The sequence below is a fragment of the Ischnura elegans genome, chromosome X, assembly GCF_921293095.1.
Source record: "Ischnura elegans chromosome X, ioIscEleg1.1, whole genome shotgun sequence".
NCBI lineage: Eukaryota > Metazoa > Arthropoda > Insecta > Odonata > Coenagrionidae > Ischnura > Ischnura elegans.
The window spans coordinates 52,039,241-52,066,918 of record NC_060259.1 but is presented as its reverse complement, the minus strand read 5'-3'; the positions used below and the strand labels follow the sequence as shown (position 1 = coordinate 52,066,918).

Here is a 27,678-nt window from a genome sequence, read left to right as displayed (position 1 = left end):
ACAAATACAAATAGATGGTGAAACAAAGACAATGTAGCACAAAGGCAACTTTTAACACAGTGGTGAAGCAGAGATCTATTTCTTTGTAACACCATCTATTTGTTTATGTTTAAATGTAATTGTAATTGACAACCATGGGAAAAATTATTTAATACTTAATCTTGTTTGGTCTTTGCATTCCCTAAAAATGTATATGTAGGTACGTTAAAGATTACAAAAAGTGCGAAACTCAACTGGGCCAAGGTTTTGCTAAATTTGTTGTTCACTCCAGAGCCACTATCAAAAACTCACCAGCAACATAACCCCACCAGCCTACATCTTCAGTAAATACATTGAACAAAATATTTACAACTTCAGGATAATACATATTTTGTTTCTAACTTCTGAAAAAATGATACATTTGTGCACCTTGTGCCGCATATGGGTTAAGACTTGAAACCATAGATCGTACTTCTAAAGAAGAAATGTGAAGTTTCTTTTCCAAAAATGTATTGTTATTATTTTCTTTTCATTTCAAGGGCTCTTTTGAAAGTGTCAGTTTGCTATGGACTGCTCTGTGCTACACCAATGGATATGTGGATTTATGATTCCCGATGCTGGGACTGCACCAACTTAACTTGCAAACCCAAACTACCTGGTCCATGTTTTTATTACAACCCATACTATACTCCTCAGCAGTGAAGTACCTAGTTGTTGGTTCATTCGTGTGAGTTGAATATAATAGATCAATGTATTTTCGCATGAATTTATGAAAGTCCTGTTTTGAAGATTGATGAAGAAATCCATTTCTTTTAACTTTGCTTTTATTGTACCTTTTTTGTTTTATAGGAACTTTGTAAATTATTGTGTAACCAACAAAGCCAACAAAATGCCATAATTGCTGTGAAAAATTGCAGCCTCTCCTTATAAATGCTGAAGAAGGATTGTTTGGAGTATGATGCAGGATTTGGCAACTCTGCTAATTGTGAAAAGTGGAATGGTATCGAGTCGAGAACTAATGTTGACTATGTACAGCGAGCTAAAAACTTGTACAGGAAGTTTCCTCTTTGGAGACTTCAATCAAGTGAAATATATTTATATCATAATTCAAAACATCTGCTTTTTCATTCTCCCAGCAACTTAAGTAAATACACAAGAGATAAACGATCCAGCAAGAATTTTTCAAGTGCATTTTGCATTCAGACACTTATAAAATTTTCTTGATTCTCAAACATTTTTCATCGTAAGTATGGCAATTTCTGACATTTTCACAAGAAAACAGAAGTTGATGAACTAATGCAGAAAACACGAGAATCATTATAAATACATGTGCCATTGCCGCATCCTTTCTCCTAAGAATTCCCATTTCACTCGACATAAAATTGGCTTTGAAGGCGAATTAAAAGTCATATTTGTGGAGTTATTTTCATATAAAAATACTTCTTTCATTTTCTCTCAATCATCAATGCTATGTGAACTAACCTTATGAACCAAATTGGCCTTCTATTTAAGGGGATACTGATAACTCACCTCAACATTATTGGTGAAAATCAATGCTAAAATGATGTATTTTGAGGATAGAATATTGATCGATCTGCATTCCAATAATTTATGAAATCGGCTGGTTCCACCTCCTCGAGTCAAGTCAACTAAGAAGTGTTTATTTATATTGGTTTGAATTTCCTGGCCATTACATTTTTCCGTTAAAATTTGATCTACACGACTGACATCTTGTGGCAGAAAACCTTACTACTCACAGGAATCAACGGCTTAAGAAGCGCTGTGGTGAGAAAAAAGAGAACTTAATGTACCCCTTCAGCTCTGTGATAGGGCCGATGGAAGTGATCCTTACAGAGCGTCGCTTACAGGTATCCAGTAAGGTTAGTACTTGCCTCCTGCTGTCAGTGCCAGGGAAGATTCATCCGTTGCATTCATCCCTATTGAACTAGCAAAGGTAAGATACTGTCAGCTAATTTTTTATAGTTACTTAACCTTTTTGCATTATAATATACAGTTTGTCGCAGTCACTGACAATGGCGGGTACTTTAAAGATCGATCTGCTGTTGATATGAAATGCGTGTGAGTAAAAGGAACGCTCAAATACAATTCTTATTCGATTGATATTGTATTGAAATGGTAATATTGCAAAATATAGTTAATAGTTCTTTTATAGATCGTTTTCACCGCCCAGGAAATTTGAATTCCGTTAAAGGGTTTTCATTTTTATGCTTAGATGCGAGTGGTCGGGGCAACGTAATGTTGCCCTTCCTTTGACCTTGTTTAAATAATCGCTTTGTGCATCGAGCCCTTAACATTAAGCACATTCAAATATTTTTTATTATTACCAGTGCTACATCGGCAGTTGTGGTAAATCTTTTCGATTTTATTCCAAAGCGTATTACTGAAGTTTTTCCGTTATTCTCAAATGTAAACAAAGGAGGTGGCATGCTCGGGACATATAACCGTCTGCGATATTGGAGGAACGGGGCGGAAGTTTTTGGAATTGATTGGAAAATTTGATGTCTTACAATTATTTCCAGGGTCACGTATGATTTTCCATATCATGATAGTTGCGTTTGATTGATCGTGTGGCTGTAATTTAATGTTCTCATCCGAGTGTATGTATCATTTATCGTATTTAATAACCCTATAGCGACCATTTTTGGTTAAATTTTTAGCTATTAACTCATTTAATTGACTTTTCTAAGCGCAAATACGCTGTAATCGCCCAGTTTAATTAATAATATATGACTAATAGCGTGAATTCGATCAGAATTTCATTCAGTGTGTAAGAAATTTTATTTCACTGTCTGAAATTTAACATCCGTTATTGAAAATCCCTTGAACTGTGCCATGACTTAATCTTCAGGTAGGTCGTTACAGCGTAGTAAAATATCATGCTAGGACTTTATTAGTTAAAGTTAATGTGTGACTTAAATTTTATCATTTAAAGCTCATTCAATAAATTGCTTAGTTCTAGTCAATACGCGCACACAGGTTTTCAGTACCTCACGATTTATGTATTTTAGCCGGCACAATGGGAAAATTGCAGTTTAATCGTGCTAATGACGACGTTATTTTGTATTTTTATTCATCGTCATACTCTCAGACGTTTTCATTTAAAGAGAGGTGAGTGTGGGAGGGCGATAGATTCTAGAAGTATCTCCTACTCTCAGACAAATTTCTATTAGGTAGAGGCATATTTAAGTCGATTCTCTTCGTATCTGACGTTATATTCATCGATACAATCCAGAGAATTAGTGGCTTCGGGAAACATGTTCCCAGTCGTGTTCTCAAGTGATGTGACCTTCTAGGACGTTTTGTCTTCAACAGCGGGCGACATGACCTCGGCTGCGGTGCCATCATTGGGCACATGATCTCGGGAGTTTACACCCGTGGGGGTCACTGACACGCAACCCTGCCTGATCCCACTTTGCCACACCCCCTCCCCTCTCGATACAACCCTGCACCACTTTCACTCTCTCAAGCGCACCCCCCCCCCCCCCCAGTCCTTTGCGTACGAGCTGTGGGCACTACTTACCCGCTTCATCAGGCCCAAATTACCATTCTTTGTGTTTACTCGGCGAAAATTGTGGGCTCGCCCTTTCTGCGAATAAGGATTTGTTGCTTTGCTGGCGTATAGAGTGGCAATGGCTAATTGGTTCCCCTTTTTTTCCCAACGTGAAAAATTCCGGCCCTGTCCCCTTGCACCCGGCTACTTATTCAGTGCAAAAAGTTAATTGCGTGTGATTCCGAAGGTGTGCTTCACAATATATCACTTGATATTGTGACGTTCACTTATCATTAAAGACTTCCGATAGGTGCATAAAGTAAAGCGTTAAAAGATTCGATGTAGTGCATATTTCTTTTATTCATCTTTCAAATCCCTCAGAGTTTGTGATTCCCTCAGATTTTTCACTACGATGCAACCATCGCTCACGATTACAGCACGCTGAAAAACACTACTTCAATCCTCCTCTGGCTGTGACTTAAGGTTCAGAGTTACGCTGTCGGTCACGTAAATTCCAAACCCTTATTTTTTTAATGAAAACATTATAGACATTGTGCGTTTTGTATCGATCGCCTGAGTAATTAGTAACTCTACTAGTAGAGTAGTAGTAAAAGTAAAGAGAATGTAAATTTTTTACTGAAGTAGCTGTTTCGCGCAGTTTGTACCGATGGCTTTAACTTCTCTTGCTATCATAAAACTTTGTTTGAGAAAGGGAATATGTAAATAAAAAGCTATTGCTATGTATATCCATGAACTATGTTGTTAATGCGAAGGAGTGTGAAATGATCAGTTCAAAATATCGCTTAAGCTATAAGGGAAAGATCAAGTGTTAATGTATTTCGAATAATTAAATACGACCAACTAGAACTTGCATTAATAAGATAGGAGTTTTTTTGGCCTGTACTTTTCTTCTTGGGAGACTATGTAACTAAAATACTATAAATTATCTAATATTTGATGTTTTTGTTTTAAATTTATATCATATGCTAGCAATACGTCTGAAATGCGTTTTGAATCCTCCATCTCAGTCAATTAGAATAATTAACTTCTTACTTCGGCTGATAATTTATTAGGGAAGAGGATAACGCCGACTTAATGGTATCCAAATGCGTTCAAGTTGTCTGCCCAAATTTCAGATATCCATGTATGAGACCAATATCATGTAAATAGTTTTTAATCTCCAGAATAATCGCACCTTCATCCTCTGGCGGAAAATTTAGTAAACTTTCATCGCCGGTCAGTACACGTTTATGTCCTTAACTGTAAAAGTATTAGCCAGTCATTTTAGTTTCAATAATCAGGAAACCTTTTAGTGAAAATTTACTTTCTTTTAAAAAAATTTGCAGTTAAAATGTGATTGCTTGGTCCTCATTGAAAAAATAGTGTCACTCATAATGATTGAAACTCTCATCGCCGTTGTGAATAGAGGTTCATTTGAAGTCCTCACGAATTCAAGAACCAGGGCCTTTGAGTGTGTGTGATACGTTCGAAAAGTTGTTTTTAATACGGGTACGCAGCTGTTACTCTCTAAGAGTGGAAAGGGTTAAGGAAATACGCGGGTCAGACCCCGCAAAATTGTTTGGAAAATGTAAACCTCTTGGGTTCAGGTTTAAAGATTGAAAAATTTTTAAGTACAAAACATAGTCAAATAGTGTTAAGTGATGTATTCAATAATTCAGGGAACGATTCTGAACAATTATATAGTCTCTTAATATTCAAAGTATATTTCATTTGCTTCTTCTCTAATGGAGGAAGGGTTCCATGAATTGGTACATGACAGGAGAATAAATCTACGGTCAAAGGTGGTACTAGTCTCAGCGTGTCCAAGCGGGGCAGATACAAAAAAATCTGCCTCATATAGGGTCCCAGGAGTAGTGTATAGTTGCACAGGATTGAGATCATATCTTTTTGCAAGATTGAATTGCATTTGAGTATTCAAGTAAGGGAACATTTAGGAGTATTTAATTTATTTGCTTGAGTATCCTCGATATCTGATCGTGGTATGAATTCCAGCAAATGTACTGACCAGGTACTTTTTGTCCTTCACCCTGGATGAGATATTTTGACTGAATTTCAGGAGATATTTCCCTGCGCAATGTTGATAGTCATTTATTACAGTATGGCAATTGGAGGCAGCGACGGAAGACAAAGGTCATCTGCGTCATTGGGGAAGGGTAGTGTGGGATAGGTAGAGAGAGACCCGTGCATTGGAGGTGGCCTTCCTCTTAGCGATAGGCGATATAAAAGCTTGCATTGGAGATCCACCTTAATGATTGCCATATTTTCATGTTTTCCAGAATTCCATAAATTACGGGGGGGCGCCTATCTCTGGTTTCATATTTCTTTTCAAAAGAAATTTCTATTTTAAAGACTTACAGATTTTGTAAGCATTATTTTTAATGTTTCTCATTCGTTTAAAACTAATTCTCTTAGCGATAGGCATCCCGGAGACCAGGGAACTTGAAAATTCTAGTTGAAAGAAGGAATTGACTCTGCAATATTTTTTGGGAAAAGGTACATTCAATTTGGATTATGAGCATAAAAGTTGAAATGTCGTCATTTAAATCGAAAATAATTTTCGTACCTATTTCGTTTTCAGGACGTATTTTATAGGATGTGACTTGAGTAATAATGGCATCTTAATCCCTCCTTTACCTGCCAAAGAAAATTATTTCATCGCCGCGTTGGTAGTTTTATCCTCGGAGCGCGAATTTTCTGAGCCTTTTCATCCACGTGGCTTCCCTGCTGTTACTAAATGTTAAGAGAATATACCAACTGACGGTAAATGAGTCTCCTTATCGGGTAAGATTACTTTTAAATGTGCGGTCGAAGATTTAAGACCACGATGATCGTGCGTGACTTTTGTGCGAGCGAGATGAAAATCATTAACTAGTGGGAAAATACGTCACTGGTTAGTAATTTCTTTGTATTCAAATGCGATCAGTGTTCATTATTTCTTTATTTCATATTTCAATTTCGTAATGGCCTGTGCAACTGACTAATTGCAGGCCCTTCGTAGGTGACGTATTTTACGTAGTATTGAGTTAAAATTCATTGAATACACCAAAAAACATTACTCCCCATCATATCACTTGAATTTTTTATCGTTTATTCTTGTTAAGCGGTGGAAATCACTCAGTCTTGAGTAGTGGTACGCCAAATGGTTTTTAAATGTAGCTTTGGATGAAATTAAAATTTTCAGCTTTTACATAGCGTTAAATCTGCGAAAGTGTCTCTGGAAGGGAGAGGAAATTAGAAGTGACCGTTGATAACTGAAAGACTGTTATTTTCTGACTGTTTATTATCTCTGGTTGAAAAATTCTCTAAGCCGTCAGTTTTTCACCGCATCCATTGTGTAAAATCTCCAAATATTTATCTTGTGCTCTTGAAATCTTGTTGTGCGTGAACCAATTGCAAATATTCTCGCCAAATTTTCTTGGACGCATTGTAACATCTCTTCAGGTTTGATTGAATACCATCCTGTCATATATTTTAAGGTGTTTTGTTAGCGAGATGTAATGATGGGTGAAATTTTTAAGTTCTCTGCCTAATGTTTGAAGATTATTTTTTCTTATGTTTGGAAAAATGCGTGTTGATTGGAATTAAATATAATCCAGTTCGTCGTGATTTCGAATTATTCCAATTAGTTACGTTGGTGGGTGGCTGGAAGTCCGTGGAGTTTATTAACTTGTCATAGCAGCCTGGGGCAGATTAAGATTGTTGTTTTAGGGGAGAGGGTACACAGCATTCCGCGCCGCCTTGATGGTATGCAATTCCTTTTAGCGATAATGCGCATGAAGTCTGATATACGCAGCCAAGGTGCTTTTACACATGTATTCACTACTTTTTAAAATTATTCTGTAAACTCGTGAAATAAAAGCTTACATTGGAGAGCCACCTTAAAGATTGCCATATTTTCAAGTTTACCGGAATTCCAGAAATTACGGGGGCCTCCCGCCTATCTTTGGTTGCATATTTCATTTCGCAAGAAAGATACGCTATTTTAAAGCCTTGCAAATTTTGTTAGCATTATTTTGCATGTTTCTCATTAATTTTTCTGTGACATAAGTGCTCCTCTATTTATCCGTTAAAAGAGTCGTTGTGCATTATAAGGCATTTCCACGAAATCTTTTCTTACATAACTCTTGTCATTGCACGCGAAAAATGCAAGGCGATCGCTCTATCCCCAAAAGACGAAAAAATCGAACAGACTAACTTACTCTTGTGAATTCGACTGTGATAATTATATTTAAAGCGCCCGTAAGTGAAAGTGAGGAATATTCCACAACTTTTCAGTTCTTAATTTCCGATTCTACAGAACAATGTTACAAACATGTCCGGCTTTAACTCTTAAATTTGCAATAATTTTAAATGAAAGGCAGAGTAGTAGGAATCATGTAATGCCGTAATTTATCAGTAGCTAATCGTATGAATAGTCATTTATTGTCCTGAATTTCAGAGATATCGGCACCGATGTGTTAGAACCGCTCTTTTCATTTCAAGCTGTGTACTATTGCTGAGTTTTCACTTTTGCAATTGTAGAATACCATGGGGTGTGGGTACATTACTATATGAGCGCACCAACTATTAGCATTCGGGGGAATTGGGATGAGGGTGTCCTCATGCACGCGCCGGGGGAGTCGCGGCAGCGCCTGACATTTGCTCACCTTGCGCGCGGGCATTGGGTGTGATTCATCGATTTTGCGGAAGTCCGTTCGCCTCCGTTTCACGTGCTCAGCTGCTGATAGAGGAGGACGTATTTCCACTCCGGGGAGGTTAGTCACTCCGCCGACCCCCACTTATCACAGCCCCCTGCTCGCATCCACGTAAGATGTAACGCCGTGCTCATCGAACGCTCAGGTTGCATCCCGTGTGCATCAATATTCGCCGAAATTTCTCTAAATGTTTAAATGACATTAGAAGCAAGTATTCCATTCCTTAATTATCTCATATCTCGAACAGCGGAAGGAAACAATAGGGTTCACTTGTTAATCGTGAGCCCCCCTTCCTTCAAGCTCTTCCCTTTCCCGCAATAAGGCCTACTCCCCTTCAATCTATCTAATAATCTTATTCTTTTCCTTCCTCTTCCTCGTTTACCCAACATTCTTCCCTCTAACACTGTTTTCAACATCCCCTTCCCGCTAAATACTCGCTCCATCCATATCTTCTGTCTCCTCCGTATCTCATCTAAAAGCTGCCTCTCCTCACCCACCATCTCAAGCACTTCATCGTTCCTCCTCCTCTCCGTCCACTTGGCCATCTCCATTCTTCGCCACACCCACATCTGGAATGCCTCCAGTCTTCTCTCGTCCTCCTTTCTAAGTGTCCACGTTTCCGCACCGTCAAGAGCAACACTCCAGATCAAACTCTTCACTTACCTTTTCTTTAAGCTCTTACGCAACGATCCTCTCAGAAACTCCTTCCTGTTTAGGAACGCCTTCTTAGCTTGCTCAATTCTCTTCCTGGTATCCTTACTACTGTATCCGTTTTCCTCTAACGTGCTGCCGAAATAGTGGAATCCCCACTTACTTACTTTTTATCTTTAGTCTCACATTCCTCGCTCGCGATGCTTTACAAAACAGCATAATCTTCGTTTTCTTGTGATTAATCCTCATCCCATGCTTCTCGCATCGCTTGTCTAAGGCATCCACTAGAGCCTGCAGTCTCCTCGCGCTTTTACTCGGGCTTCCAACTCATCCCTCACTTCTCTTAATATCTCCTCAGCGTACACGTTAAAAAGCAGAGGCGATAGAGGACAGCCTTACCTCACTCCTCGGCCAATGATGGAGATTCAAAAATCCCGAGCTTGAAATCTCTTTGAAAGCAAACATTTAGTGATTTTCTTTCATAGGCAATCGTTAAATCACTATATTTCATAATTCATGTCAATTCTTTTTTAAACTGAAAAATTCATATGCAGAAATTAGGTCCAAGGAGACTAGATTGTGAGCGTTGCGATAATTTAAAAAATCAGATTGTATGTAAATAAATATTGATATAAATTATTATAGGTTCATTGATTTCTGATAATTTGTTTTTCGACAATGAGAATTGCATCCTCCCAATCTCTGAATGCTGAATCAATGGCGTATGTATCCCCATCGTAGCTCCATGTTTAGGAATGACATAACTCGATCTCTGAAGTCTGTGATAAAAGGTGCTGTAGAAAACGCTGACTATGTTGAATTATTTTCTCACGTAGTTTAGGTGTTCCCTTAAATAATAAATATTTCGCTGCAAAGTATGATATCTATACTTACTTATGACCGAGCGATTTCTCAGAATTTGATTTTATGAGATTGTTGTAGCTGAAATAGAAAGTTTCAAAATCTGTGATTGTAAAAATGAAAAATCAACGCAGATAAATGCATTCCTAAAACTGTGGAATTTTTTAAGATGAGCATCGCCACTGACTGTTGTAGGCAGAGCTGTGAGCCGTGGATCAACTTTGAGCTAGGCAGCGCCAGCGTCACTTCACCCTGGGCTTCTACTTTTAAAGGAGATAGAATCATCGAGGGACAAAGATAACGTGTAGAAAAGCGGTTGAATACTCATTGACATCCAAAATATTGATATAAATCAATATCTAAAACGCTAAGAAGCCTTGGTGGGTTACTAGGTGAACTTGGGATTTATCTACATACCTAATTTCTGCGTAGATTGAATTTCTCCATGTGAATAGGAGTAGTTCTCTGGATTTTTCCCCCTCGATCACACTTTTTCTCAAACCCTCGAGGTTCTTACTTGGTCGAATTTGAGTTGGTAATGTCTCTCAATTGCATAGCTAAGGAAAAACTAACACTCCGGATGTCCTTATTCTGGATTCCCAAGAGAGAAGCCCTTATTCTGCGGTAGTAACAAGAAGGCACAAGAAAACATATTTAGAGAATTATTTTCCTTGTTAACTGTGTCCCACAATTGCGAAACTTAAGAGGACGCATCACGCCTTCTTGACCGGTCGTATTTTTTTTGGTGGCGTATTACTCTTTTGCTACTTGATTTAGCATCTTGGTATTTTCGTTGTATGTATTGATAGGACCCTTTTCAGCGTTCTCAATTTTAAAAGAAAATCATCTGAAAAAAATACTGTGGTAAAATTTGGCCCAATGAAGTGATATGCTACTTTGAAAGTTTTGTTGAGAGCATAAATTCTTCGATGAAAATAAGTACCAAAACAGCTCTTCAATTATGTTACCTAGGTACTAAATTTTAGCTCCATAAATTAGGTTTAAGTGTGTTTTATCGATGATGAATGAATTGAGAAAAAGTAACTACATTCATGCCACTGAGAAATAATGACAATTTTTTCAAATTTCCAGATACAATGAAGCGATAACCGTTATGCAATGCCTCTGGGGTATTTTTGAAGAAGATTATTATTGATTATTTGTCCTATTTTTTGGCGTAGAACCAGATCTTTATCATTCCACTCTTCAATTTATCAATTCAAAGCCACCCGCTGCTTGTACTGAAATCCCCGCGTTAACCTATCATGGCAAGGGCATACTTTTCTTTCCTCTGATGAAGTCTGCCATCTTCTATTTCTCTTCAAGACTCAAGGAGGTAGTTTTCAAGATAGCAGGTTTTCCCTACCTTCTTCTTAAGTACACTGAGGTGTGACATTTTATCTTCTTATGTCATCATAACAAATCTTGGTGGTTCGTCGGGAAATTCTTTCCTGGTGATTTTAACTTAACTCATCCTAAATGATTAATTTTTTTTCAGAACAGTTTTCACTTTCAAGAAAATTAATGAATAGTAAAATGGAGAAAGAAAAAAAATCGTCTTATTAACTTTGGGTCTACCTCTGTTTGAAGCTAAGCGATTTCATGCTTAGCTGTCTAATGCTTTTTTGGCTCGACTGTCTCATCTTGTGTTGTTCTAACAGGCAATTCTGGTATATCAATGCCCCCGACGATTATTAAAAGGATTTCACGGATGAAAAGATGGCCTTGCACCGTTTTTTACACATATGTAATTGAAGGATGATTTGAAAGGAGAAAACTTCTATTTTTGCCGTAGAATATGAAGCGTATTATACATGACGTGACTCGTCGCAAAGGGCTTCAAAGGCTTCTTCTTGAGGCTAAAAATTGGAGCTTACTAAATGGCCACTGAGGGGGAAATGATTTGAGCAAGCGAATGAGTTGATTAATGAGGTCTTAGTCTGCAGTGAAGTCTTGCTTGAAAAGCATCCACTGAACAGTGCTAGAGAGCTTCGTCCGGTCTGATTCTCGGTTACGTTTTTAAAACTTATTATTATTTTATCTGTCTACGTTGTAGGTCGGCAACCATTGGCTCCGTTCGGTTGGGTATATTATTCGGTAATGATTACGTACTAAATCAACGTGATAGTGATACGGCTTGAAACGTTTATGTTTTTAATCGGGGTGAGTTCTGCTCTGATATTGTGTCGTTCTTTGGGAAAAAAATGAGTTTTGGGGCTCTCCGCTGTTTGATTTGAATACAAATATGACCTTGATTCGGAGGTTTGTACTCTTGAAGTATGATTGCGTCTTAATCGCCAGCAGCAGCAGTATCAGTGTTATCTTTTCTTCGGACCACTTGGCGGGTGTAATGTTTTGCTGCATCATCATTATCTGTGTTTACTTTTCCCATGCATGCTCTCTCCTGTATCGGGTGTTACGCCTTTGCCCTCGTGATCTTCGCCCATTTGAGTGCAATCAATATCTCCGTCAAGATATCATTTCTCAAAATAAAAGTGTGTGCTTTTGAGTATCTTTAAAATAAAAAATAATCTTTAGAATTCATATCGGCGTGACTAGATGCTTCCGACACCGCTATGAGCACGTAGTCATGCGTGCATCTAGCTGAAGGATCTCGTTGTGAATGTGGCAAGTTCTCCGAAGTTTTATGATTGAGCTTTGCTGGGATTTTGTCGGTTGGAATTTTCAATATAGCCTCGACCTTCTTGAAAGTTGACATTCAAGGTCCCTAAATAACAATTTGTTGGGATGATGATATTACCAAGATGACTGGACGAGTTTAATTAGAAAAACAGTTGACGAAATGACTAAATGAGAATTTGATTGGATAATACAAGATTCTTTGAAATGAAAAGATTGGTATGATGTATTATACAAAGGCGAGAATGAGATTTGTCGTGTAAACTTGACGGGCCCGAACAACCAGGGGAGATTTAGAAGGAAACTCTCAAACGAAAGAAGCTGGGGTTATCAATGTTTACGTATTATTTTTCCCAAATTTTATCAGAATCATTCGTGCTTGTGATAATGATGGTTTTTAGTTCATTCTATAATTAAGATTTTCATGTTGGTAGGTTGGGTTAGCCATAATAATTGAATAATTATAACTTTATCTGTCTTCGGTAATATCGCGAATTTAGAACCAATGATGGTGTCTAACATTTAAAACAGGGAGATGGTCACGAACAGTCATGCCCTTGGCGGTGAATAACCCATACAAGTGGACATCAAACACTTGACCTCTGTTATCAGGCGAGGGATAAATTCGGCCGTTAATGGGTACGTGACATAGGCCACTGCGAGAGGTTGAGTTTCATGTGGACTCCCCTGCTTTTTTAGTATTTCGCTGCTTGTAAGCTTGGACTTCAAATAAGCTATTCTCTTATCATGATAAATGAATCACGGCACGAAGAAAATTTCAGACAGGTTGTAGCTCTCTGAGTAAAATCAATTATGATTACATATTTATGAACAGGTATGAAAATGTCACATTAATATCTTGGTATGAGAAAGTTTACAACTGTATGTTATAAAATAACCCGTAAAATTATATGAAAGAAGGGATGATTGGAGGAATTAATTGTGGATAATAATTTGTTAGTTTGAAAATTAAAGCTTTTAGCTTGATTCAAAAACATTAAGTCCCTTAATCATTCATCCTAACTATTTTTGTTCGATCGGTCCGATGATAGTCTGCTGCATCGCTAATAATTCCGGGAGGAAGTGAGATAATAGTTTCCATAGGAAGTGAGGGGGCAGAAAATAATTTTTTGAGGCAAAGTCTTCTGTTTTTTTCTCCTTCACTGGTTCGCGTGCTGCTGACTTCGTGCGGTCATTTTATTTAGGAAGATAACTCAAGATTGCGAGACTAAACTTCTCTGTAAGTCGCTCATTTCAGAGTGAATGCTGAGTTTGAAATTATACTTGCCAATAGTTAAGAGTAGAACTTGTTGATCTTGTTGTAATCTGGATATCTCCGCAGGAATTCTTTGGATGTACCGGGAGCGGTAGAAAAACAGTAAACGCGCTTTGAGGCGACAATACGGATGCGGTTCATTTTTTTCCCTAAAATAACATGAGGACCATACACACAGTTAACAGAGGTGAAATAAAACGCACTCAAAGCTCACTCATCCGCCATAGAGTATTTGCAATCGTGAAGAATATAATTTAGAAAGTTATGAATTTGATATATGATATCAAGTTCATAACTCTCTAATTACATATAATATACATGTGTAATATGATTAGAAAGTTATGAATTTATAAAAAATAAATAAATTTAATTAATCAGCCATAATTATAACTTATTTCCCCGTGGAAGTCAGATTGCTCTCACATTAGCGGCGCGAGTGACGATTTTTGAGCGGTGGGTGACAAAAAATCTTGAGGCCAACTGGAGAATTCTCTATTATATTAATCTTGGTTATTGGTTTCAAGTCATGGATGCAGGGGCAGAGAACCGAGAGAGTCTTTAGAAATGGAAGCCATTAAGATGCTCCTTTTGCAGGACTCTATTTGACACTGAAATTGCTTTGTCATGAAAAAATCGCTCACTTTTTTACACGCTTTTTCTTAACTTACTCCGTCTGTCTGTTTCAATGAGGGAATCTTGAATTTGATTTTTAACCTTCCTCCCATCGTCAAATTGGCTTGAAAGTTTGCATACTGGATTGCTTCTGATGATATTAAAATATTCAATAACGAGGCATTTGAAAGCTTGTTCCTTTGTGATTTAATTAATTAGCTAAATTTCAATTTTCTAAATTTTATCAGCAGAAGGTATTAGTTTCGTCTAGAAATTTTGACATTGTAAGTTGTCGAAGGTAAAAGATTTCAAGTCTAGTCCATTCCGCAATTTTGCTTTTCAAATTTTAACTTTTTTATGCTTCACAATTATTGGTAAAAATTAAATTAAAATAAATAGAAAAACACGCTTTTTCCAAAAAAACAGCATACGATTCGCCAAAAGTAAAAAAATGCTTTTCATCACTCGGAAAATAAAGCGTGGGTGCCAATCCTTACTCACCCATCAGACTCTTACACTCATTTCTATTGAGCGTAATAAATAAATTAGAGATCTAAATTGGGCCACGGAATATTGACTACAGTCCATCCAACTATGAATCTATCACACAGTTATACCCTTAAGTATGAGTGTAAAATACGCCACCCATTGTCATGTACCACTATCTCGAGAATTAGCCAATTTTTTTTGTTTTTCTATTTCTCGACATTAAATGTCGATAAAAATATTTCCACCGAAAGAGATCTGTGGACATCCTCCGATTTCCTCATAAATTGTGATGAATGCTTGCCAAGAGCGTACGGATCGTCAAATTGTGTGCTTGGTATCGCAAACGACTCTCCTACAAAATGCATACAGTGAACAAAGTGAGCTTAGAGTTTGAGCTCGGAGAAGTGCTTATTATGAGTAGCCTTCATCCGAGAAGAGCAGTGGGTCATTGACTCTGCCTTTGTGCTTGATACTGATGTGTTTACGTACTCATTATGTCGCGTATCTTTCGCCCAGATGTAGGGCGAGTTCGAATCCCAAAGGTTCTTTGATCCCAGCAGTTATGAAACTCTGACAAATAACTGAAAAGAATTTCTGTGGCAGCTCTTTGGTTCCTTCCAAAAGATAAAATATCTGAACTTGCTTATCTTGCGTTCTTAGGTTAACGTCCGGAATACTTAGACACTTAGATCACTGCATGAGTACGTAGACTGCTGGTGATTTTTCAATGCATGATTATGTATATTTAGTCATCTTAGCTGATGAAGTCATCTTTAAGTTACATATAATATTTAGCAGTATTCCAGGGCTGCTCCTCGAGAACAACCATACTACTGGTTTTAAATCTCCAGTGCTGATACTTACGTATGGAAGCGTCCTGGTTATTTAACTTTGCGCACGATTGCTTCTTAGATATTTTACTCTTATATCAGACAATTTCGGGCTAGATATCTTTTCCCGTGGGCTGTAACCTTGTCAAGCAGTAAATCAGCTGATCGCTTCACCCGATTTGCAAAACATTTCGGTGAAATGTGATGCTAATTTATGTAAATATTGCAGTAAGCAATCATTTTTACCCGAACAATTGATAAAATAAAGTGGCGTATCAGAATTTTTGGAGGAATGGAACGAATATTTCATTCGTTAATGAGTGCCTCACTTCGCCTTCTAAAGCACGTAGAAAGTTTTTAGGTCTCCTTTGAGAAACCCAAAGATATACAAATAAAAACGTAGAAATGGAACAAAACAATATTGACTTACAGTTACGGTAAAATGGTATACTTAGCCCAAATGCATTTTGTACTACAAGGAGAGGAGTACTGGAGTCCTTTCTAGTTATTCTATTTTTACATCGGACAATTTCGTTTGTGATGTCTCTACCCCTGGGCTGCAACCTTGTTGTGATGGAATACCTTGCAATTTATGGCTCCAGGAGATGGACTGACGGTAGCCACATTGTTTTTCACTGGCGAAGACGCCTGTGCCATATAGTTTACAGGTAGGATGAAGTAAATCGTGTGATATTGTTATGCTTAAGAGGGTGCATCACTCCGGCTTAACCGTTTGCCTTTTTATCGCTACCTATTACTGGTTTAAAACTGACCCTTTCATCCTGAAATTCTTATGATACGTATAATAGGCTCTTTTTAACATTTAATTGTCATCTATACATTAAAACTTCATACCTGACAATGAGGAAAAACAGATTTAAAATTTTCCAATTTGATATGAAGGCAAATATTAGCAAGGGTGTAAGCTACATGTCCTCTACGAATAATAAGTATCGAAAAAAGATCGGTTGAGCTGGAGTCACGCGCACCGCTGCTGGGATCCAAATGGGAAACAAAAATATCCCAGAAAATTATGGAGCTTTTCATGAGAAAAATGTGCCATGCCAACCACAAGACTGCCCTTTTGGAACGGTGACGTGTTCGGTGGCGGGGGAAACGCCTTCGGCTTCAAAGAGACAGAAAATGATGCCGAAAAGTATAGGTTAGGGAGGAAAGGTAGGTGTTGAATAGACAGTGATGCTGCGCATTAGGTAGGAACCCGTTGAAGTAGGTAATAGGTCATACTATACTACTTAAAATAGGTTTTCAGTGCACTTTTGAACTTCTTGAGCTGTGTTAGAACGTAGGTTTCCGCGGCGATGCTTTGATCTCTGCATTTCTTCCGGGTTTCCTTCCGCGTCAGCTTGTTTGTAGACAACAGTTTCGCTGGCTATCCTGCCAGCGTCTTCAGGGTTGTCACCTTCGACCTGAAGATTTTTTTCTGTACCAGCCGCGTCATGTGTATGACTGTTAGCATCGTCTTTGAGGAGCTTCATGAGGTTTTCTTTAGAGAAGGAGTCGGCAATCTTTTCATCCTTGCTTGGAGCCTGAAAATGAAAGAGCATTTCGTATATCTAGCGTATACCTTTGAAAATTATGGAATAGGAATAAAGCGAGCGAAATACTATTCTTAGTACTATATTCCAAATCTTAGCTAGATCTAGTTATTAAAAAAGTATGACGGCCCTTTATGCATAAAACGTAATCGCGTGCGCACATTTACCGTGGCTTTACTGGTCCAGGTAAGCGACAATATGCCATTGAAGTGAAGTAAACATCTGTTTCCATGCATGATCTAAGGTTCTGTGTGATTCTCCTGCAGCCGTTGCATGGCAGATGGCCCATCCATTTGTGGAGAGCGTTGGTGCTATCACTAAACTCCCACCATCGGTGACGTTCGGAGCATCGCCTCTGTCCATCCCTTTGACGTTTCATTTACGCTCTCGAATAAATCCTCAGTGCGCCAACGAGCGGAAGAGTCTCAATCCGTAGTCACACAGGACTCCAATCTCCGGAAATGCATTGGGGTTATGCTGACTAGGAAGAGTAAATAATCATGGAGTCGAGGACATCGGCCTAGTTGCATTTGAGTGGGAAAGCCTACCTCATCGGAATAAGTAACGCTTGGAAAGTAATGCTGGCGATTGGTACTCTCTTTTTGTGCAAAAACACCATGAAATGCGTTGTTTGCGATTCAAATAGGAGGTATAGAATATGCGAACACAATTTCTGAATTTTCAGCCTAACGCTAAATAAATGCCAGTTAAAAAACTCAATCCATGTGATCGTTTATTCCTCGTTGTAGCTTAATATTTATGCGTGTAATAAAATCATACTGTTTTCATGAGAAGGTGCAGGACTACTATAAACAGCTATTAAGTGAAAATTTTCTTTGTGGGAATAAAAATTCCACGGAAAAATGCTGAAAAGCAACACGGGAAAATTGAAATCTAAAATCGTTCTGTAAATCGATTCCTCAGCTTTATCTTTTCCCAAGAATATCACTAGAAAATTTAAACGAACCGCGCTCACATTGAGCACGGAAAAGGGAAACCATGATGAGTTGCATGGGCGCTTTCCACCGAGGTAGTGCACCCCCTTAACAATTGTTCTATCATGTGCAAAATGGGGAATAATTAGCCATGGTTTTGAATTATACTTATGTCCTGCGCTTGCATTTTAGATGAATATAATCGACGGGCCAGGGATGGTTTTAATGCGAGCATGCAAAAATAGATGTGACATCGGCGAAAATATGATACAGTGAAATCCGTATCGTTTGTTTGTTATTAAAATTTATCCAGGCGTCAACCCCCTTGGTCTAAGAAAAAAACAGGTGATATTTGAATAGGTTTGGGGCGCTTTATTATTACCGGATTAACGATTAATGACACAAAAATGGCTTCCACTTTCTTAGGATTGTCATAGAAAGTGATTTATACGATACCAAAGAAAAGAAACCACGGTAAAACGATTAAAAACTCATTAAGTTACATCGTAATGTGTCTTCGGTCATTCACCAAATGATCCATACTTTCCACTGCTTCTGCGAAAATCGAGGCTTTATGCCCACAATAAACAACTTTAGTTCAATTCACTTTTGCAACAATATAATAATTCCTCCATATCCAGTATTAATAAATTACGGAGTTTCCTTTTTCCGTCAATTTGTAGAGATTTTGTTTTTTGAGAATTGGCATTCATTAAGCCAAACGCAATAATTTTCTTCATTTGTTGCAAAGCAATCCTGTTGAACGTTTGACTTGTGGTAACAATGAAAATAGGTTCAAATGTATGTTGAGGAAAAACTCAAAAGTTGGCCTAAATAAGTGATAAAATGTGAAAGGAAATGAACACGTGAATGCTTATGAGGAAGCTGAAAACAAATATGCCGTTGAAAGGCTCGTATCCGAGCACCCTTATCCACCTGGATTTGCAATAATGGTGCTATGGAAAAGTTAACCTTTTCCAGCCTTTTGATTCGATTCAAGCCCCTCCAGTCGATTTACGCTGGAGTTCTCTCTCAATGTCATGTACCCACTCATTAACCATCGCTGCGTGGATTTCGTGGTTTCCGGGTGTGTACCCACTTATTAACGATTGCTACCTTAATTAAACCTTTCTCGGACAGGCATTGCTCAAGTAAAACAACTTCCTGATATTTACTGTCACTTGCATATGCCGTTGCAAAACTAAGCTTGCGACCTGACGTCACGCTAAAATAAATTAATATTTTCGATAAAATTGTAAGTATACTTCATTGATATTTAAATAATCTATACATTCACATCTGTCATCTTTCCGTCAGCATAGAACGGAGAAAGCTTATGAGGTGGCCAGAAGAATGTTGAGAATAATATAGATAGATAGATTTGGAGGAGTGAAAACGCAAACTCATCAAATGAAAAGACATCTTCATCAAAATTGTTGGCCAGAAAAATAACAGTTATATGAACAATAGAATATTTGGCTAACAAAAAAATCTCAGTACACTACAATAGGATTATGTTATTTTATGGCAATGGTTTCGTCGAATAGTCGACAAAGTCAGGTGTGAAATTTACATAAAATATTTATCAGAAAAAGCAAACACCAAGGAATGGGGAAATACAAGCTCATGGGAAAATCTTAAGTAGCAAAAATCAAGGAAAACACATCAATTACTACACTCCACTCCTAGGTCGATTGCTCGACGAAATCATAGTCGTGAAACAAAAATATCTTTAATTAAAATTTATTTAGTGAAATTGTACTAAGTTATTATTGTTAGTTCAACACCAATTATATTTATTACAGGTTCAGTAATTTTTCAAGTAAGTTCTGGTGAGGAGGAAGGGAATAAAGATTGCTTATGCAGGTCTGAATTTCATTTTTCTGAAATTCTCTTTATTGCGAATTTTTGGACGGTGCTATCTGTGCGTCCCTTTTAAGCGCCTCGTAAATGACATCGCTCTGGCTGTGTGGATGTTACTAAAGCTAAATCTTTCTGACAAGCAGCCACTCCGAGCTTTCCAGCTCAATGGCCTGTACTCTTGGAGCTGTCCCTACGCTGATGTATTTGACACCTAATTCGTAGAACATGAATAAAATTTCCATCACGCCTCTCACTTCTGATGCCATAAGCCTTAAGCATGGTCGAAATTTGATCGCTGACGTTTCACTTCTATCATCTTACTACAAGGATATAACTTAGTTGAAAGTAAAATGCAAGCCAATGCGTACCAAGGATGAAATATAGAGGGGGGCAAGCCATGGTCGTTCTAGTTGTAACACAGTAAAGGCTAAGGGCCGTATTCTTAGTCGACCCTGTAGGGCCAACCGACCCTGGATACGTCAACAGCCCCTACATAAACCGATCTCGCCCTACATACGCCACATCAAGCCCTACATATGGCCGTTTTTGGAACTAAACGGGCCCTACTTGATGTAGGGTAGCTGAACCAGTCCTACACCCTACAAAAACAATATGCTCGGTCATAAATTTTCGGTCGTCTTTTCTTAGTTTCATAGTTAGTTCCATTACACCACCAGAGTGTAAAATTAGCACTGCGCCATCATCTACGTCATCTCAGAGGACTTGACGACGGAATTACCCCCCACCACTTATGTAGGGTCGACTGAGAAACGCATGTAGGGGCCTTTTGGTATGTAGGGACGGATATGTAGGGTCCACTAAGAATACGGCCCTAAGGAAACGATATTTCAAGAAATTAAACCAGCGCTCTATTAGTTTTTTAAATTATTGGCTCGAAAAAATTTTTACTACATGTTTTATATCTACTAATATTACTTTTATTGTAATTTTGTTCCAAATTTTCATTTTGAACAAAATTAACTTCGGTCCTTGGCGGTGGGAAGGAGCTGCCCCCTGCTGGGTACGCCCATGGTTAAATGTGTAAATTTTCATATTAAACATTTCCAACGAAATTAAAAACGTAAGGAGAATAAAAAATAAAGAATAAGTTCTATATCATTGTAAAAATACTAAAATAAGTATTTTCAGTTTAAAAGGATATTCACATTTTCGATAAAATTTAATGACATTGATTCATATGAGGTAAAAGTAACCAACTGCAAGAAAACATCCAAAATGAATGCAGATGGGATAATCCGACCCTACATCATATCTTCCCTATCCTTCCCTGGTAGCGTAAATGTTCTTGGTTATCTATTTTTTCCTCCATAGCTACTCAATCGTGTTGACTGGATGCATTAATTTTACAAGACTGAGAACTACATTGAACAAAATGCAGGCCAAGAGTATCCATTTCAAGTAAAATGCAAACGCCAGCCCTGTAGAGAATCCTTTTTGAATTCGTGACATTATCACTTCTGCATCGGTGCCTTAAATAAGATCCGGAAAATTCGGACGCCGAGTTTCCCTTCATACCTTTCTCAATGGCGAAAATGACCTTAGCTATGAGTTACCTTCCCTAAATGGCAACATTAAGGGTTCTCAATGTGTGTGCATTGCACGTTGCATCGGTGGAAACTGTTACGCTGGAGAACTAGTGGCAGCGTTCTCTCTTCTAAATTTTTATGAAGACACTATGCAGTTCTATATTTATATTAGATGTAATTAGTCAGTTTAGAAAATAAAATCACGTTCCGTTCGTGTATTGTAAAACTATCATTAAATGCCGCAATGCATACTTTCTTCAAAAGCAGATGATGAACCAATCTTTGATGCTAGCACGTGATATATTTCATTTAAAGGCCGGAAACTGTTCGATATGATGTTCATAAACGAGCAAATCGTTGATAATATCTCTTTTTTCTTCATCGTCAGCGCAAGGACGAGCAATATCTCGTAATGACCGCTCAGATTTGCCCTTTAAGCCGCTGGCAATCACTAATCCACGTGGGTTCGTTTGCGCGGCCGCTTTGAAAGGTGACAGATGCTGTGATTGCGCCTGATGTGACCACGTGGGCAATCGACCCGGGGTGAGGCTGGGTCGATTGCCCACGTGTCTATCTGGGTCTATCACGTGCTCTCCTGCCCACAAGGCAAGCGCCGGGTAACGAACGGATGTTTTATCCTTATCAACGGGCTAGGTCAAGTGTCGAAAAGTTCCTAAATATTGTGATATTTTAAAATATCAGGAAGGCGATTTTGAGGTTTGAAAATTGACTATGAATGTATCGTGCCCGCAATAACATCGTGAATACCTTAATATATCTTTATTTATCATCTATGATTTTGCCGCTATGTTTAGTTGTATAATGAGCACGTTAAACGTATTTATCGCGCCTTTGATGTACCCATACTATCGCGGAATATTTACTGAAATTATCATGATGAGATATTGAATTAGATATATCGCCCACACCACCTCAACTTCATGGGGATTACACTAACCAAATTAGGCCTCACCTGATGATAAATTTTCATTTTCAGTGTGAAGCCTTTAAAAATTTCACAATATTGCATTGAAGAGTACAACGTTTAGCCTTGAGTTTCCGAATTTTCAAGGACGATTGGTGGTCAAAATTCCAGTACAACAGTTTGCAATTGAAACTATACTGGCGAATGTTTCTAGCTCGAATATTTCGTAATCCCGGGTCAGTGAATAACTTAAGTATACATTCTCATGTTTTGGCTTTGTATTTATATTGTAAATGCAGCATTACCAATGTTTTCATGCAGAGGCAGAGGGCGAATATCTGATACTACTTTTCAAGCGTTATATTATCCGTCAAGGTAGTGTGCCTCCTGTCGATATCCTCTTCCAACTCACATGGTCCAACACACAACTCTCAGGCAATTTTGATGAGCATAGATATTTCTGTCCTTGCTAGAAATCTTCCATGAATATTTTCACCACCCAATGGAGAGGGAGAAAATGTTTGGATAGTCCGTAACTTTTGATTGCTGTGTCCTTCGTTGGAGGTTAAATATGTACTCTTGAGGCAGAATACCACTGACTAAGGGAAATATTTTCGATGTACCTTTCTATGCGATAATTTTTGGTGGGGGATATCATATCAGCAAATATGATATATTGTAATGACTACATTGCTGCCGCGATAACGGCTATGAAATCTAAATAAGGTATCCTCTTAGGATTACAGCTATGTATTTTCATGGATCTTGAAACGGGACTGTTGAATAAGTTTTAGGACATACAATGGGATATAATTGGCTGCTCAGTTACATGGATTGTGGTCCATTGGAAAACCATTTTATCCTTGCCTTGCAGCACTTACCGAACCACCTGGGCAATCCGCATGATGTGTACTTCATAGGAAGCAAACGTGGCCTCTTTAATCTCATACGGCTTGCACAAAAAGTAGCTATCAATTATTTCAATTAGGTTGATGAATGAATGGTTAATAAGAGAGGATATTGATTTAATTGGACTTTGAGGGTATCAATTTATTAATATTTATAAGTAAAAGGACCATATTTGCGCAATGAATAAATTACGGCTCACACGTATGGAAAGGTTGCTGGCCTGACAATCACCTCACGTTATCCTTCTAAACTGCCACGATTATGGCGTAAAAATTGGGCCATTCTCGAGTTTAAACTCTATCGATACGTTTTGGGAGCTTTTCGAGTGTAGTTTTCTCTCAGACAACGCCTCTTTTCTCAACACTTCACTCTTAGCGAGTAAGGGGTCCTGACACTAGTAGAAGCCAAATAGCATCAGTATCGCGAAAAGATCCCGAGCTTTCGGACAAGTGGAAATTGTAATGAGAACCAGCTAACATGGGCGGTATGATGACCTGAATTACACTCAATGATGATGATATATGATAGGGTAAATAGGTGAGAGCGCTAGTACCGAATGCATCTAGTAATAAATATTGGTTTGAGTGATAATATTACTTCAGCGTTTTACGTAAGGGGCACACTCGCTTACATAGACCTCAGCCTAAGTTATTCTCATCCTCAAGATTAACCTAAAATATAAATCGACTAATTTCCATTGATTATTACCCTAATCGAAGCAGAAGACTGTCAAAGAAATGCTCAATAATTTATGAGATGAAATTAGCAGTATAGCTGAGTGGCATCTTCTTTCGGATTGGAATATTTTTTCCATGGAAGTTGTGAAACTAATTGGGAGAATAAATTCATGTGATTAATGGGACTTGTGTCACGAAGGGATTTCTTAATTTTTAAGTTGCTCAATTTGTCACTCAAAGGAGGATCTATTCGTGATACTGATTCTATTTCGCTGTAGATATTGTCAAGAGCAAGTACAGCTCACTAAGTGTGAAGTGATGGTAAAACAGGCATTTTCTGAGAGAAACTACACTCTTAAAGATTCCAAAACGTGGAAATGGAGTTTAGACTCGAGAATGGCCCAATTTTGACGCCGAAATTGGGGCATATTTAAAGAATAACGTTCAAAAAGTTGTATCATTTAACTCGCGAAAATTTCGATGCTCTTACACGATAATACGACGTTTACATAAACTTTGTCTTAGCTTGTCTCATTACAACCGAGACCAACAAGTGTAATCCACCAATCATATAGCAAACTGCGCATCAACCATAAAATCAATTATCGATGACTTTCAATGGGTTTTAGGATCGTCGCGTCGACATGAATTGTAGGGAGTGGAGAATGTAGACGTGTATAAACAATTAATGACGTGGCCAAATTGAGTGTAGTTGCTGTGAACCAATAGATGCTCTGCTCAAATTCTTAATCTCAAGGCAACCCAAGTACATCATCTTACGTATTTGTAAACGAGGTTGTATTTCTTACGGTCATTGGGCCTCTATTGGCGATGAGATTTTTCCACGCGAAAGCATTTAACGTTACGGATCCCACGGCTCGCTGACTTTTGAGTGAACGTTCGGATCACGTGCATCAGCAAGGAAGCAAGTGGGTTGTGACGGCTGCCACGTCGCTTCTGCAGATGAGAAAATGCACTGCGCACCAGGTGTGTCGAGGCTCCATCTCTCAAAACAGTTATTAGAGAACAAACGACAAAGGAATGGGTTGGCGGGGAAACTGCTGTCACTCATTGATTCATACATTCCCCTGAGAACGTGGAAAACATTCGTGACGGTTATTTGCTATCGCTCGGTGCAAGCCGGGCTTTCTATAGTGGCGCCGATATTAAATAGCCTTTTAATTGAGTAATTCTAATCTTGCTATCTCACACTCGTTAGAGTCGTACAAGATGGGTTAAAAATGCATAATGAATCCTCAGGCATCTTTTTAGACCCAATTCTATCGTGCTGAACTGTAAATAAATTGTACGCTGTTACTAATTGTTAATCACATTCGGGTGTCATATAGCCCCGTCGTCTTAATAATTCTAGATTAGTGTGAACTGCTCGCGCTGACTTGCAGCCTTCTCACTCAACTTCTCCTTCTCTAGCTTTGGAAAGTTTACTCTGCTCCCAAAAAAAAGGTACGAAGGATGAACTACACTCGAAGTTGTCGAAACGAGGCCGGAAGGTCTGTCAACACGGAGCAGATTACCGAAGGGCGGAGGTACCAAGCATTCTGTTACTGTTCAGAACTTCACCAGGCTTTGAATTCCTTAAACTCCTTTCATTCCGTTTGGGTTTGGGATATAAGACTGTGCACAATCATTCAATTCCCAGGACGTAAGCCTAAAATGGCATATGTGGAGACCCTAAGCCGCCTAAAAGAATAATTGGACGAAAACTGTACGAATTACTCGATGTCGTAAGTAATATTGAGAGTGGAGGGGTTGCCTAAATCTTGAGTTTCCTTAGATGGACTGGGCATCAGATGATAAAAATCGTCTTACTTAACGGTTACTTGGGGAGTGTGATAGCCTAGAGGGTGGAGCGCTTCGCAGCTGACCAAATCAGGGTCCCAGGTTCGAAGCCTGAAGCACCCCTAAACAATAATTACCGAGGTACGAGGTGGTCCGAGGAAAATAACTGACAAAAGGGCAGATAAGGAACCCTGATTTTTACACATCGATGGAATGGTCTGTGGCGAGCACTGCCCTCATCTATCCATTCATGAGTGAGGGAAGGGCCTTTTACGAGTGACCTGTGGCTGTTTCAAGGGGTCGTCAGTTTGACGGAGTATTCAATTTATTCAATTACGTTCTAGTTTCACACGGCGGTGGCGGCGGTTAATATTTAGGGATATTGCATAGCGTCGAAGGAATTTTTTTTTGCCTTTTCACGCATTGTATTGGTAAGTTCAGCACTAATGGGAACCCTTATAAGCGCTCCACGGTAATCAATTAGAAAGGCCCGGTTAGTAGCGGGAGGAAAGCTGATGCGTGGCTGAGGTTTGGGCTTCCCCCATTCGGGATGACTTACTGCGTGAGGGGAAGGACTGCTTTTACGATCAACATTCCTTGGGCCTCTGGGGACGCAGTGTGGGCTGAAACCGAAAAAGATATCCTCCTCAACATACTATCATCATCAATCATATGGCATATATTTGAAGTTAGAAAAGCCATATATTGCCAACTATTTGCTTCCAGGCATAAGATTACCACTTTCCCAAGATTTGAGTAAAAATCGAGTAGAGACACATTCTGAAAGCATATTAATGGCAAATGGTAATTCTGGAATTATAATTTTGAACAGTAGAAAAATCAATAATTAATTTTGCTTTGCGATGTGATTTTACAGAGTCGTTTCGTTAAATTTTTTTTACTTTAGACAGGGCAACTAAAGAAAATATAAAAAATATCACAAAAATCTGAGCAGAGGAACCAATATTCAGATTTCGTCAGTTTTCTCGGATTTTCAATTCGGTTAAGGGCTCCACATAATGCCACACCTAAATGCCATGCTTGGGAATAGGGATCAATGCTTGATAGGGTTTTCGGTGTACTGGAAGGAAATGGATCGCGCACGGTCTTGATTGCCATGTCAGCGAAAACTGAAAATACGATGGGAAAAATTCTCTTTGTTAAATTTTACACTCAAGTTTTTGATAGTTAGGACCAGTTTTGACTTTAGAGGCCATTTTCTACTTAATGTGCGTATTGGTTGTACATCCATATTCACTCATGTTAGAATTCACTTAACAACGACCTGAGAAGGTCAAAACCAGTGGTGGCTTCCAGTAAAGGGTGAAGTATGGCGGAGCGTAGTTTTACTCTCATTCTCGCACTCAAACAAACCAACTCATTGACTATCATCTAGTCGTGCTTATGAGTCCGAATGACACTTACTAATGCCTTAACTTCATCTACAGTGTTTATGAAAGTTTTTAATAATTTTGAAGTAAAGCAATGCTGAAAAATAATTACGGGAAAAGTTTGAAGCAATTTAATAAAAACAGAAGATGCAATCATAAAACCAAAGGAAGCAAAACACTAGTTGTTTTTCCAATTGAAATTATTCAGTTGAATAGCTTTTTTAACTGAAAAAAATGACGATTATTTGTTTTTCGACATATTAGATTGGACTTTTATTGTCGTTTGGAACTAGTATGTATTATTTAATTCAGAATATAAAGACGCTATATGGAATGCGCGGACGCATTGTTTGAGGTTGTTCAATTACTTTTCCTTAGAAAGAGAGAGAAAGGCTAAAAAAATGCGTTCGTATATTCAATACCTAAGTAATTACTCATTTTTGATGCACTACGTACCTATTTAACTCATGAAAGTACATCACGCTAGTAATGCTTTCCGAACTTAGCGATT

The 27,678-nt window shown here is 38.3% G+C and overlaps 2 protein-coding genes across 3 annotated transcripts in view; both read left to right on the top strand.

Moving 5' to 3' along the window:
• LOC124171399 (von Willebrand factor D and EGF domain-containing protein-like) overlaps positions 1–1,092 on the top strand; it is a 54,519-nt gene extending 53,427 nt beyond the window's left edge. For both annotated transcript variants that reach the window (XM_046550573.1, XM_046550572.1), the window contains exons 17-18: positions 519–706; positions 829–1,092. In XM_046550573.1, coding sequence (XP_046406529.1) covers positions 519–681 — 163 coding nt within the window. In that variant the 3' untranslated portion in view covers positions 682–706; positions 829–1,092. The remainder of the gene's footprint in view (positions 1–518; positions 707–828) is intronic.
• Positions 1,093–1,815: 723 nt separating this feature from the next.
• The window catches only part of LOC124170695 (quinone oxidoreductase), an 87,808-nt gene continuing 61,945 nt past the window's right edge, over positions 1,816–27,678 (top strand). The window contains exon 1 of the mRNA XM_046549600.1: positions 1,816–1,933. The gene's annotated coding sequence lies outside the window, so the exon portion shown is untranslated. The remainder of the gene's footprint in view (positions 1,934–27,678) is intronic.